General features: G+C 44.1%; 2 protein-coding genes across 2 annotated transcripts in view; one reads left to right on the top strand and one right to left on the bottom strand.

The window, feature by feature from the left end:
- usp24 (ubiquitin specific peptidase 24) overlaps positions 1–3,581 on the bottom strand; it is a 41,528-nt gene extending 37,947 nt beyond the window's left edge. Inside the window, exon 1 of the mRNA XM_083647663.1 lies at positions 3,268–3,581. Coding sequence (XP_083503789.1) covers positions 3,268–3,546 — 279 coding nt within the window. The 5' untranslated portion in view covers positions 3,547–3,581. The remainder of the gene's footprint in view (positions 1–3,267) is intronic.
- Positions 3,582–4,117: 536 nt separating this feature from the next.
- Positions 4,118–7,453, top strand: bloc1s2 (biogenesis of lysosomal organelles complex-1, subunit 2). Its single transcript, XM_083647742.1, has 5 exons — positions 4,118–4,292; positions 4,770–4,886; positions 5,108–5,227; positions 5,369–5,473; positions 6,045–7,453. Exons 1-5 carry the CDS (start codon positions 4,127–4,129, stop codon positions 6,074–6,076), a joined length of 540 nt encoding a protein of 179 aa, XP_083503868.1. The 5' UTR covers positions 4,118–4,126; the 3' UTR covers positions 6,077–7,453.
- Positions 7,454–15,333: the final 7,880 nt, after the last annotated feature.

Genomic DNA, 15,333 nt, shown 5'->3' with positions numbered 1-15,333 from the left:
ATCAAACTCTCCTTTTATACCTTGTGCATTTACTACAATCCTGCTTTGTGTGAGTGTGAGTGTGAGTGTGTGTGTGTGTGTGTGTGTGTGTGTGTGTGAGAGAGAGAGAGAGATTCATGATTGAAAGTGGCAAGCTCAGGCTCAGCACACTACTGCTGTGAGACAACAAAATGGCCAGGGGTGGTAGTAAAGTCTACGAGTCTGTGTGGTGAACGCGACAGCAGACAAAAGATTATTGAATTATTTACATCGTAAATGTGTTACATATTCATGATGCAATTTGAATATTCATGATTCAACTGCAGAAGTCCCTCCTCTGACATCGTGCTTCCCAGTGGAACGCTACTCCAAATCTCCAAGGACACATCTGCAACACTCGAGCAAGTCTTTGTTTGAAATGTGATGATTTATGTTTGTGCCTTAATGACACCATATGATTTACCTGACGCAAGCTTGACCTGCTGTCTTGTATGAAAAAGCATCTTAAATTAGGATTCAGCCAAGGAATTCAAATCTCACTACATTAGAAATGGCCAAAACCATTATAACACAATTGTCCATCTATTTTGCCTGTGGCTACTGTCCTGTATAAATATAGTTAGGTCTGTTTTGAATACATCTCCACATATTAGCATACATAACGGTCCAATGTGTTCAGCTCATGTTGTACTGCATTGCATACTGAGATGTTGATATATGGTGAAGGATTCACCATTGAGCAGGGAGAACAGGAGGGAGTGGAGAGGGGGAGAGAGCGATCGAGAGGCATCATATTTCATCTCCTCCCTTTTGAAGAAATGCAGAGATGAGCGATAGATGGATGGGAGGGAGAGAGGAAAGAGAGAGAGAGGCAGAGAGAGTGTTCTGCCAAAGAAGTACTACACTAAGGTCAAAGAGCAACCAAGAAGAAGAATTCCACTGCTGGCAGAATTACCCAATCAGAACTCACTGACGATTAACGACAATTAAGTACTTGAGTCCCAAACCAGAGCCAGGGTTTTTATCCTTTGCAATGGATTCTTTTGATTTTTAAATAAAAATCCCAGTATCAGGAAGAGTAATTTCATTCATTCACTTTGCTCCCAATATTCAGAGCCTTTGCCAAACATCAAACACAAAAGCAAAGCATGCAGATAAGCTACAGAGATCCCAATCTTTTGAGACCTGTAGCCATTAGGGGAAAAGCTCTGCTCTCAAAGGGACAATGTGCACGTGTGCGGTCGCGCAGCTCGGTGAGGTAACTGAGTGCCAGTCTGTTACTATGCACCCCACAAGCCCCCTGGGATCCCCTGCAAAAACTGCAGTGTGTTTGTGTGTGTCAGGAAGACTGCAGGGCTATATATAGGAGACTAACATGGGGCCAAAGACCTATGACATGCCTCTGAAGCACAAACACAGCAGACAGAGAAAGCTGTCTGGAAGGAAGAGAGGAGATAAACCCCTGTTCACCATGCAGCCTTTTCCTTATACCTTATAGATTTTTTTAGAGGTCATGTGTGATGTCTGCTTAGCTTTTCAATGTAAAGACTAGACTAATATGATTTCTGCAAATGTTTTAATTTAAATGTTATGAGAACAAATCCAATACATCAAGCATGCACACTGTTCACTCCCTTCTCCACCTCTCTCTCTCTCTCTCTCTCTAATATAGGACTATTCAATCCTTTATATTGATAGTGCTTAGACTTAGCTAGACATCTTCTCTGTAGCCGTGAGACATGCTTGTGAATTAGGGCTATACAAATATATACAAAAGTTGACAACATGGGAGCAAGAGTCAGGAATAGTTAAGAGATAGAGTGAGTCACTTCACTTTGTCAAGTTACTCTGCAACAACACTAACATTAGTATGTACTAAAAAGTATGAGTATTTATATAGTGATTTGCAATAAAACATTCAGTGTTATTTATGGTCTACTGCAACTGCCAACTGTTGTTTATACACCACCCTTACAGTAATGGCCTACAGCAAAGTGTGGCAGGGGTGATGAGAGAGAGGAGAAAAGAGGATATGGAAAAGGGATATGGCGGAGGAGTCTTGAGGTGTTTGCAGGCTGTCCATTTACTTGGACCTATTCTGTTGACCCATAATCACTGCTACTCAACCAAAGGGATACAGATCCTGCAACATATTTCAATACATGAAATGGATTTGTAAATGTGACATTTAAGGAAACAATTGCTCTCTTTTGGCTGCATCAGGTTCATTTTCTGGACATCTTGTTAAAAAAACAAGAGGTTTGAGGGCAAGTGGCTGAATGCAAACATGTTTAAGTTGCTCAAGTATCTCAAGATGTCAATTAAAACAGTAGCATACTGCCTTGTCTTATTTTGATTCATAATGAGTTTCTGCTCAATATCACAGCACACAAGCATCGAAATCAAGGCAGTGTAATGATGTGCAGTGGAAAAGTGACATCTGTAAATAATTGACAACTGTCGTATGATCTATTTTACAGGCTGGTTGAATTCGGACACCGTGGAGCATTATAACTAGAGTTCAAGGGAAAGGCCGACAAGCATAAAATATGACAATCAGTAGTACTGTTGATGTATATCGACTGACATCAATACGAGACTGACATTTTGACAGCTGGGATGATTGGCAGAACAATGTTTAAGATGGCCACATAACAGTTACCAAAGCAATTGCGAAATCTGTCCCAAAGCAATCTCAGGAGCTGGCGATCGGGTTGACGCTGCCTGACTGATAAAGCTAAAGCGTTAGCTAGTCCCGTGCAATACTGCCAAGCCAAACTGAACAGATCCAACTAAACTGTCCGTGGATTACCAGTGAAAATGATTGCCCAGATTGCTTTTTTAACTTGCTGAAAACTCTGATTCCCCTCCCCCAAGTACCCCTGTACTACTACTGCTGCTGGTCCTGTTAGCTAAAGTACTCGCGCGTTCGGGTTCAACACCAGCTAGCTAGCCAGCCAGCTAACGCTAGTACTAGCTAGCTAGGTTAGCTAATGTTGTAAATCAGAGTTGTCAATCAGCTATAATTGACAATGCTTCGTGGGAGCGAGCAGGAAATGTTCCTGCCATGACTCATGTTCACTGTGCGCCTATATCATCTAGCTGTAAAGTAACTACATGCCTCCTGCTCTCTGACAGCAAACGTTAGGCTGGGTGCATAGCATAGCATGGAGGCTGCTAAATGGGCGAGCCCTCCCTGTCTTTCCCAGTCCATCCAGCAGCTTTCTGCCCGCACGCAGATTCAGATGCCGCTTGCTAATATGAAGCACCAGTTGGTCTTAACGTTACCTCGCTATCCACTACATCGTGGTATGCGGGCGGGGGGTCAAACCCTCCCGTACCAGTCCGCCCGCTGTTTTCCCCGTCTCCACTCGACCCCAAGCCCGAGGTAGGCCCGCTCTCCATCGGTTCATATCCATAGCCGAGTCCGGGGCTTTCGTTCGTCAGGAGCGCGACTGCCTCGTTGATGTCGTTCTTTGCCAGCCGGAGAGCTTTCCGTATCGCGACGGGGTCTGGAAAGCCCATGCAGAGGAGCGTTGTCATGTGCTGCTCCTCTTCGGTCTCCATGTTTGGGGTGTCTCCGGTTCTCAGTTCTAATAGCGATGGGGTGTGCTGCACAGCCCTGTAGCCGTGCACGCCGCCATGTTTACAGTCCACTGCTAACCTGTCACGATGGCTTCCCACAACAGCGCCCGGACGTTTCCGTGGATGCGTGGAGCGCGTCACCCCGACCCACCCATAATGGAATCAGTACATATTTTAAGCATAGCATTTAATCATTTTCACTTAAATAGTCAATTGGAAGGTAATACTACTTGCATTGCATGCACTGATAATAACTACATTTCATCTGAATGTGCAATGGAAATGATGTGGTACTGCATGATGAATGGGTTGACAACTTCTCACACATGCTGGAAAGACACAATTAATTCAGTCCATATTTAAGTTAGTTGGAGATTAGTGTAATTTTGAATTCAGACAGTATTGTGTTTGTGTTTTAACTGTGACAGACAGAGCCACCTGTCAAAAGAAAAGGGTGTGGCACATTGCGCGCGGGGGAGGAGGTGTGGCTGGGGGCAGGTTGGTGAAGATCACGTGAAAATTCAAATCATGTGACAGGGAAAGGCAGGGAAGGCAGAACAAAATGGCTGCAACTGGTGATGAGGCCGCTGCAATGGACAGTATCTCCAGGGTCCCGATGAGCCATCCGACGGCGTTGAACCTGGCTGGAGCCTCCAGCAGCACCGGAGAGGGAGCGGAGGCCCCGGGGGAGAGCCTGGCGCCAGCGCCCAAAAAGACCAGCACCAACAGTGAGCTCTGTTTCCTTGTTACTTCCGTAGCTCGCTGGCTAATGCTAACAAATAGAGATGTATGAAGTTATCATCAGTAAACATAACATTTATACATTTGATTGGGAAATCATCACATACATTCCATGCTTTAATAAGGAGCTTATAGTTAAGCTACACAAACGAATTATCCTAAACATATTTTCAACACTAGTGTCTGGAGATGATTGTTATGATTCATAATAGTCATCAAACCATGTCTGGTTGTATTGTGTTGTTTGCCAATAAAAACAAATTTAACAAATGGAGATGTTTCCACTGCAGTGCAGTGTCCATTACCTCAATTATTTTTTCTCCATGCAGTGGGTCGAAAACTACAACCAATTATGTTAAGTGCATTGTTTATATTCCTGTGCTTAGGTTCTATTGTTTAAATGTACAGTTAATTTAGTTTAAACTTCTAGGCTGTTGTGTAACAATAAACTTTCTTGTGTTTAGGTGACGGCGGTGTTGAGACGGCAGAGGAGGCTGTGGAGCCTGCAGACCCTGATATAAACGAGCTGTGCACCGATATGTTTGAAAAGATGTCTGTCTTCCTGCAAGGAGAACTCACAGGTTTTTAGCTCCACTACTCTGTGTTAAAACTTCTCTTCCATTTCCCTGCACACAGCAAAGACCATTCTTAGCCAGGACAGTGATTTGCTGATGCCTCCATTTCAATTCTCATCCTCATGCTTCCTCCTCTGTCCTTGTAGGCTACTTGCATGTGACTGTCACTTTTTTTGCATCTCCTTTTGTCTCACGCATGTAACCCTTCTATCCTCTTCCCTTTACAGCCACCTGTGAGGACTACCGTCTGTTGGAGAACATGAACAAGCTAACTAGTCTGAAGTACATGGAGATGAAGGACATCAGCATCAACATCAGCCGTAACCTGCAGGATCTCAACAACAAGTGTGAGTGAGATATTCAGGACTTTCTCTTTCTGGCGTGCTCCTGCTCATTTCCATTTTGATATTTTTCTTCCTACTACCTTGCCTTGATGTGTGTGTCTGTGTCTGTGTCTGTGCCTGTGTCTGTGTGTGTGTTTGGTTCAGATGCCAGCCTACAGCCCTACTTGGACCAAATCAATCAGATCGAAGAGCAAGTGTCTGCTCTTGAACAGGCTGCCTACAAACTGGACACATACTCCAAGAAACTGGGTAAGACGTTTAAGTGTGCCCTGTGTGGGGTGTCCTGGTGGCTCAGTGGTCTAGGGTGCGTGCTGTGTAGCCGCAATGTCCAGAGAAGACTCCTCTCTTTACTGTGGAAAAAAAGGCGAAAATGCTCTGTAAGATTGATGCAATACAAGTTCTATGTTCATGTGATACGTGACTATTTCTCTGTTTAATTACATTCTTAATTTCTTCCCTTTTCATACTGTGGTATTGGGCTGATAATAATAGTAGAATTCCATTGCTTCATCAGTTAACTATGTTTTGGCGGCTTTCCTGTCTTTGTGTGTTCCTTTAAGACAGTGGGAGCAGCTTATTCTATTTTATTCTATTCTGTCTGCCCTAGCTTCTATACATTTATCAGTTCATGTTCCAAAGCATTATGAACTCCCAACAACAGATGGCGCTCTGATACCACAGATGATTCCTCACAACCTCTTTCCACAGCACCGCTTCCAAAGACAAATAGACACCTGACTTTAGACAGGAGGGTGGTTTTGTTTCTTTTGGTGCAGCTTTTAACTGCAGACTGAGTTCTTCTCTTTCCCCATCGCTGCAGAGGCCAAATTCAAGAAACTGGAGAAGCGATGAGCAGACGGAGGAGGGGTGAGGGTTATGGTGCCTTTCTCACCCTCTTTCACCTTGCCTTGCCTTGCCTCTCCCTGCCAGCGGAGCCAGGAGCTGTGGGGAGGATGTGAACTGAGACTGAAATAACAAGCAGCCAAACCCACATTGACACCTAGGAACAACTACGGAGCAAGCAATTGCAGGTGCTTGAATTAGTGCTGCAATGCCTGGGTTGGATTTTAAACCAATGTTCAAACCAGTATTCACTGTTTTTGGCAGTAGGCACGCAAGGTGGTGTACAGTGTATACCCGCTTCTTCGTGTGGATACACTTTATATGGAATACTACTCATCAGCCTAATTAACAGTATCGCCTAATTGGTTGGTGGTGTCAGAGTATACTCACCTCCTCCTAACTAAAAAACCAGTACACCACAGATTGGCAGATACTTATTCCGTGTTCCAGTTGCATTGGGAACGCGAGCAAATTCCTAGTTCAAAGGTCAGGAACGCCCCTGTGACGTCAACTGAACTGGGATTTCCTACTCGAAACTCGGGGGAAGCTCACCAACCCGACCTCAAAATCCAAGATGGCAGCTCCGCGTTTCGATGGTAGTGAAAGTGCTGCGGTACACTGTTTATTAGCACTTCTGTCTTATTTGTTTCTCATTAAATCAGTTATACACAGCACTGTGCAACTTCTATCTGTGGGCATGTTGCTACGGTGTTTGTAGATGTATGTAATGTATTTATGTGCAAAATACCGCAACATGTGTTATCAACTGTTATTGCTGACAATGGCTAGCCTGGCTACAGCTAACCCTGGCTGGTATTCCAATTAGTTTTACTGGAACACGTTCAACTCGGGTGTGACATCACTCAACTGGGATATTCCTAGTTCCCAGTGCAACTGGAATACAGGCTAACACCAGTAAAGAATGTAACAACACATACAGTACAGTAGTAAGTAGTAGGTAATTTATGTGATGAAGCATGTTCATAGATGTTATTACGAACATCCCAGGACCTTTTACCCTGTTTGAAACTAACCAAACTCTTGTCAGAGAAGGACTCCCATCTGGAATAGGGTACTGTTGGATATTTCATTCTTCCCCATGATTGGTCCTGAAAATTTGAGGTGGAGTTGATCTCTAACGATCTCTAATGTGTACGTTGGAGAAGTTTATTCCTTCTAGCTATGAATTTCTCTGTTACTGGAGTATGCACAGTATACATGCTGTTTTACTGTCAAGACTGTACTATTATAACAGCTATTGTTTAGCAGGCACACTATTTCTATAGAGTGAGTTTCAAGTTTCCAGTATGAAAGTAAATCATGCTTTGAGAGAAATATTTGATGTAAATTAATTTGTGTCTGTTTTGTTTACATTTAATAAATTGACACTGGAAACATGGAGATTTTTTTTAATAAACCTTGGTGTGCTTATCTATCTGCATGGATATTTTTCCACAATATACAGACTCCATTGCTGAGCTGTACTGTCAGCAGATGGCAGACTTGCACCATGTTATTGCCAAGCTCTGAGCTTGACTGAGATAAAGGGAATATCTTGAGGAAGTATGGTGTTCCATCCCTCCAGTAGAGTTCCAGAGACATGTGGAATCAATGCCAAGGTGCACTGAAGCTGTTCTGGTGGCACATTGTGGCCCACCACCCTATGTTGGCTTTTCCTTTAATTTGTCACTTGTCTGTAAGGTCCAAACTTTGTTTGACATATTTCATCACCAGCAGGATATAGCATCATCTTTTGTTCACAGTTATCTGGCTAGCTTTCTAATCCTGCTTTGTGAAATACCCCCTGGACTCCAATTGATTTATACTGGATGTTTCCAAATGTTGTGGAGCTTTTGGAAACTCATCCCAGTGCTGATTCTGCTGAAAGGGTTTTGGGGATCAGCCTGGTCACAGAAATAAGGCTCAGAGGAGAGAGAGAGACAGACTGGCAGAGGAAAAACAAGACACATATTTGACAGCCTGAAGGGAAGAGTGAATGAGTGACTGATTTAAAGATGCCCCCTCTTCCTCCACTGTTTCCTCCTTGATCATTTATATTAGCTGTCCCAGAGCAGAACCCCTCCGACTCCATCGCTGTGGGCAACAGATTATCTGAAACGATAGGACCTCCTGCACCGTTCTCCCTTGTGTGTGTGTGTGTGTGCGTGTGTGTGCACACGTGTGCACTGCGCCCGTGTGTGTATGTTTGTGAGAGACCTAATCTGAAACAGGTCTCTGTCATTAGGCCAGTTGAGGCCCCGGCGCAGAGGGAGCCCATTATTCATACTGTAACCTTATTTACTGTTGCACCGTGATCCTTCCATCTCTCCCGTTCCCTCTGCCTGCCTCTTCGCAGGGCCCCCAGGCACAATCCAGCTCCCCTGTTTTACCTCCTCCCAGGCAGGCGCTCAAATCAGCTCTATTAAGTTGATTTTGTGTTGTTTTCCAGGAGGCAGTCAAGCGTGAAGTCTACCTAGCCTGAGAGGATAACAGACTAATCACAGGCAAGCCTCCTCTCATATTATTAAATGGTTGAAAAGTACTGTATGAAGTCATATGATGCACAGCTGCAGCACAGGAGTAGTGTTCAAGTGTTGAAAATTGACTGTGTTCAATATGTGTGTGTGAATGGTTTTGGCTTCTTGGAAACCAGAGATAGATAGCCTACTAATGGGTACAGACGAGATATGAATAGAGACATAGGTGCAACATAACTGTGATGGTTGAAATATGACACACAGAAGAAACGGGGTATACAGCAAGGGAGTCTCTGGTCACTTTTCCTTTCCTCTATCCTCCAGTGCCTCAGATATATTTCCCTTCCAATAACATTTTAATGACATTACATAAATAAATAAAAACATGAGATAATTCTCTCTAAGGAAAATGGGTTACAGAGAAGAAGAAGAGAAATTAAGAATGTGTTCAGATATGCCACACCCACCACCACGACGCCCCCTGTTGTCCAATCGACGTGAATAGACTCAGTTCTTCCCTGGCCCGTACCTACAAAGTGTCGTACAAATCCCTGCCATGCTGGGAGCAGATTCATTAAATCCTAGGGAGGCCAAACCTTATTGAACCTATCTTATCATGACCCTTTAAGGTGGCACTCAGTCACTCCATAGGAAATCCTTTCAAGTTTAAAGTCTCCCTATATGCTTCACATATTTTATAGTTTCCAAACAAAGGGCTGTTATTCGAAAGAGTCCCTCGAGGTGCCTAAATTACAGCAGAGGAAGTGCAGAGACAAAAGAAATGTACGTCAAAACTCTCAGTGACATGTTTTGATGTCGGCGTTATCTAGTGATTTCCATCACAACATCGTTTCTTCTTCTTATATTTCCAGCTGAGAGCTAATGAGGAAAGTGTTCCCACGTGCAACTGGGCTTGGTTGTGTGTGTGTGTGTGTGTGTGTGTGTGTGTGTGTGTGTGTGTGTGTGTGTGTGTGTGTGTGTGTGTGTGTGTGTGTGTGTGTGTGCGCGTGTGTGTTACTGAAGCATCAGCCAGCCGTGTTTGTGTGTGTGTGTGTGTGTGTGTGTGTGTGTGTGTGTGTGTGTGTGTGTCCCAGCATGCTAACGTAACAGTGGGAAGAAATGAGTGAATGTGGGGTGGTTTCATGGTTTTGGCAACAATTTTTTTTAATCCTGCTGATTGGGATCAATTGCGCGTGTATGTGCTGCATGTGTGTGTGTGTGCGTGCGTGCGTGTGTGTGTGTGTGTGTGTGTGTGTGTGTGTGTGTGCGTGCGTGCGTGCGTGTGTGTGTGTGTGTGTGTGTGTGTGTGTGTGTGTGTGTGTGCGTGCGCGTGCGTGCGTGCGTGCGTGTGTGTGTGTGTGTGTGTGTGTGTGTGTGTGTGTGTGTGTCTGTGTGTGTGTGTGTGTGTGTGTGTGTGTGTGTCTGTGTGTGTGTGTGTGTGTGTGTGTGTGTGTGTGTGTGTTTGTACACTTGTGTACTGGAGTGTAATTCTGCAGTGAATGGAACTTAGTGGTGAGTATATGCAGCAAGTAAACAGCGATGATTAGCGTTGCCTGTAGGCATTGAAACATCTCCGTTCAATAAAGTCCAGTGGAAAATAGTACAAATCTGTTTTCATGTAGCCTACCTGTGGTAATTATTGTGTCTGCGATAGTCAAGTGGAGGAAAGGATATTCCAGAGAGAGAGAGCGAGAGAGTCACATGTCTTTTTTTTCAGACCTAACAGACCCATTAGGTACCACCTGGTTTAGTCCTCAGTCATGTAACAGGGTGATGTTTTACCCTATATACATTCTGACAGAGGATCTCTCAGCTGGACTCAGATCTCTCAGTGACCAACAAGCAAACATAATGCCTTCCCACTATTCCTCAGGAAAGACTTTTGTAAGTGATGTTGATCACCATCTCTCCCTCCCTCTCTTTTTCATTTTCACTCTCTTTCTCTTGCTGATTTATTTTTGCTGATCCCTAGAAATGCTATTTCTCTTGGCAAAAATATACCATGCACCGCAAGGGGACAATAATGACTCTTCTCCAAATACATATATTTTATGCTATAAAAATCTCCATTCATCTTACAGCTCGCATCCCACTTTCCTGGAGTGGACACACAGACTGAGATAGTGCAAGAGAAATATCTAAACATATGTCACATACAATGGCATGTTATACAATACGAAAGATGTTGATTGCATTAAAGATAGCGGGGTTCAGACCCCTACAATCAACTTAAAATGCATATTCCACAAACATGGACCAAACAAAGGAATTATTCCAAGTCAGGTCTTTTGAAATTCTATGGCCTCAGTTTGATTTGGTTTGACAGACCGCAGGAGGTTCCCACAAATGTGATTGAGAAAGTATCAAACATCTTGTCCATCGGCAGCAGCAGTAACGGAGCTGTTTTCTCATAAGTCGCTAGAGAACGGGCCATAAGCGGGCAGGACGCCACACCACAGTGTTGTGTAACTGGCAAGCAGGCACAGAGTTTGGGATTTCACTAGTGTTCACGAATGAGAGAGAACAAGGACGTTTACAAAGTAATCCTCAAACCGCATTTGTTCCGTGTTTTTCGTCCCTACTCAAAGTTAGCATTCCATTTAATCGGCAATGTCAACAAATTTAGTGATATTGTGAAATCTCTCGCTATCCTTTTGTCTCTCACTCCTTTCACACAGAGACCGTGATGCGATAAACACACACATATAACCTCTCTCCAGCCTGTTAAACACCAGCTGTAAAGCAGTTACGCGTAAAGGCAACCAAACGGGGTTTGAGATAAATGGCAAAACGGTCGATGTTTACATCCATTTTCAAAGCAGCCTAGATCTCGGAGGTATTTCAGCGCAAATACGAGCCACATGTGAGATCTGAGGGACTGAGTCAAACTTCAAATACCTTCTACGAGAAGCCACATGAGGTCAGCCATTGGCACCACATTCATTCACTTCACTATGGTGCTCACACCTTCATCATATAGGATACACTGCACACATGTGGGCGCGAGTGCACGCACACCACCAGTCATCTCATGCACGCACCTACTTCTGACCCCTTTGAAACCCTAACCCCAAAAGCCAGTGCATATCAAGAGATGCGGCCCTTTGAGCACTTTGACCAACGCTAGGTGAATGCAATCCGTTATGATTATGATCGAAATGTCCACACCACCACTCCATTATTACAAATCTAAAATGAGACCAGATGGGACTGTGGCACAAACCATAGGGTCATCAGCCTTCTTTGCGGATGTGAGACAGAGCCGAGCCGTTCTCAGCAGGTATAGGGGAGTCGGGGTGTCAGGCTCTGGCTCCAGCCCCAGATCCAGCTCTGCTCCTGGGGGTTGAAGAGGCGACCGAGGAGCCCGTCTCTGCTGGAAGTCGTAACGAACAACACCTGAAAACTGTCCTGTGTGATACTGGTTGAGATTGGATATTAGTTCAGTCCTGGTGTGTCTCTGTGTGTGCTGCTGTTGTTTCTGTTCCCATTATGGCTGTCTGTAAAGAGTCTTCCTTTCATGTGCAGTGTGTCCAGCAGCATATCTAAATGGACCCAGCTCCCCTTTAGACCCCCATTAGAACCCCACTCAGACTGTTTGGCACCAGAGCCATCTGGGTGTCTGTCTGCCTGTGTGGCACATACCATACCATAGACATATATAAGTGGGAGGACTTGCCATCCACAAAAACATGTCAAATCTCCCTCATAAAATCCCACCAAGTACAAGAGACCAAATGTAGGCCAATGCAACATGTGTTCTTTATTTTCATGCATGCACTTTAAAAATGTGGTGTAGGGCTAAGGCTAAAGAGTTATGCATGTATAGGCTGTGAAACAGTAAATGATGCTATACAATACATGCACACGTTAGGGAATTAATTTCAAGTGGATAAATTCTTCCATACACAGCTTTCAACTGTGCAATTGTTAGCTTGAATGAATATGTGTTCTTTTTTATTTTTCTTTTGTATAGGCTAGTATTTAACAGCCGCAGGATTTGCATGAACACTATGTGTTGCTTTGTAATGGTAGCGATCTAGTGTTCTACTGCAGTAACCCTTTATTTTACAGCTCCCTAACAACGTATTAATTATTTGTAATTAGACATGAACACCAATGTAATTACACAGTAATTGGTGTTCATGTATAATTTCAAATAGTTCAAATGTAGTTACATGGTACCGGACCTTTAAATGGAGTGAGTCTATTCAACTAGTTGTAGTTACATGGTATCGGCCCTGATGTCAAAGCTGCGGCCTGGGACAGAGATGACTAAAACCCAAAGGTGGATTTGAACCACTGAACTTCTGAGTGCGAAGCATGCAGTTTAACCACTCAGCCACCAGGGCTTTGTGAGTAGTGGAGTTTGAGAGGATAACCGTATGTCAGTCAGATGAAGTTGTTGTCACTTCGTAGCTAGGTTATTATACACAGAGACCTGGGGTAAAATTAGACGTCTATGTTTTCTTGTGATCAGACATAGGTTTATAGATGTTTTTTATTTACCTTGACAGTTTCGACGAGTCAACTCTCGTCTTCTTCAGAAGCAGTCGCACTGACAGCTGGGTATGACGTGTCAACCAGTTGTCTGATCACAAGAAAACATAAACGTCTAATTATAAATGAAGACATGATGAACATCATTGAACTGGGGAAAAATTGTTGATACCTTGTTAGTTGTAGCTTGGTCCGGTACCATGCAACTACATATGAACTATTTCTAATTAGACATGAACACCAATGTTCATGTCTAATTACAAATAGTTCATACTGTACCTTGTTAGAGACCTTTAAAAATAAAGGGTTACCTGGTGAGCTTATTCTTATTCTTCTGGACAGTGTCAGTGTTAATTAAGCTTGATACAGCTACCCTGTCCATGTAGCAGGAATAAAATATCAGTAGTTTGGGGTTAGATCATAATTTAGGATTTGTTCAAAAAGGGCTTTTGTGTACATGTAGCGTGTGCCTGCTTGTATGTGTTTATTGTTTCATCATATTTCATCATGTTTCATCGTGCGTGCATTAGCTCATCCCAATGAGTAATCAGTGTCCGGAAGCCATAAAGGGACTGAGTAGACGGACCTCCTGGGCTCGTCTGGCACAGAATGAGACAAAGAATCGCCAAATAACTCTTATACAACACCAACTGAGCTGGTTCTCTGCCGTTACACACGTGCAAAGACAATGAGCGTTCTAACCACTACATTCCCACGACACAACTGACTAACACTAAGCTCCCATTATCCTTAGATCATGAGAGCTGAGAGGAGCACTGTGAAGACCTCGGGACAATGGACATTCTGCTAAGCGTTCCCTCTTCCTGCAGGCGAGAAGAGTGTTGGGGAGAGGTTCAACAGAACATTGAATTAGCCATGCGTTTGTTTCCCTCTGCTCATGGACTGCATTGGCACTTAATGGTGGGAGAGAGCCATGGTACCAGACTGTGTAAAGAGAGTTTGAGAAGGAGGCATTAAGACATCTATTTTAGATCGCATCATTGAATCTGTTGAGAAACTAAGTGCACCTTTATCCATCAAGTGTTTTGCCTTCATTTGTATAATGACTTAACTGCCAGATAACTGTATAAACGGTCTGCATCAAATCATCTGCAATCTTTCTGACTCACGTCTCTCTCTCTGTCTCTGTCAATGTCTCTCTCTCTCTCTCTGTCTCTCTCTCTCTCTCTTGACTGGTCTAGGTCAGTGTGATTGAGCTGTGGCCAGTTGTCCAAGCTAAGCACACCAGCAGAGCAGTGGAGGGCGGCAGGCTGCAATAATATTTGGCATAATTATGCGGGGAACATAAACATGGCTGCACCTGGCTCAGCTGGGCTACCTGCTCGGCCCTGTTGCTCTTTAGCTGGCAGTGCTACGGTAGCACTGGGCTCGGGGTCATGCTGGGGTCAGGCCTGACTCAGACTGCCAACAATATTATCTGGTGTGCCTTTGTTATAGCTTTCTCAATGTATTTTTAAAGATTAAAAGAAAAAAATCATTTTGAAGAGTCAACATGGAGTACCAGGGTGCAATATAGCCCACAGGGGGAAACAATGTTCAGGAACAGCATATCACTTGACATGACAAAAAAAAAAATATATATATATATGATGTTCCCTTTCCACTGTGTTAAAACCTGTATGGGACAAAAGCCCCTGTGTCAGTGTGACTGTGTGTGTCAGTGTCAGACCCAGGCCAGCCTGATCCTGCATCTGACTCATACTGAATGGAAATCCACTTATGAGTGCAGGTGTCAGCCTAACTGTCTACTTGCGACTGGGAGTTTAAATTGAATGTAGAATCAGAGAGTGTGAGTCCGGATATCCATCAAAGTGTCATTATATTTCACTCCCTCTTGGAGTGCAATGTGCACGGATAGCAGTTTATTGCATTTGATGGACCCCTGCCTGCCTGCCTGTCTCCAAGCCCTGTCTCCAAACCCATAACATCCCTCCAAAGCTGTCTACCATTACACAGAGCAGCAGCAGTCCTCATGTTGAGTTAGGAGGAGGATGGGCTTTCATCTGCCTCAATGAGATAATGTCGTTAGGCCTCCACCCACTTAAGCGTATAGTGTGTGTTTGAGGCACCACGGCAGGGCGACTGGCTGTACACATCCTCCCCACAGAAGCAGGAATATTGCCCCTTGCAAATCACATGTAACTGAATCTCCTTATTTACCCTTCAGACTGGATTCCCCCCGGTTACCCCAAGTTACCCCACGACAACCTCTGGCTGTGATTTAGAACCCTGTTTACCAATAACTGGCCCGGTTCCTGGCGTGACCCCCTC

Source organism: Poromitra crassiceps (genome assembly GCF_964638095.1).
Source record: "Poromitra crassiceps genome assembly, chromosome: 12".
Taxonomy (NCBI): domain Eukaryota; kingdom Metazoa; phylum Chordata; class Actinopteri; order Beryciformes; family Melamphaidae; genus Poromitra; species Poromitra crassiceps.
The sequence above is the reverse complement of the archived record's forward strand: the minus strand, read 5'-3'. Positions and strand labels throughout refer to the sequence as shown.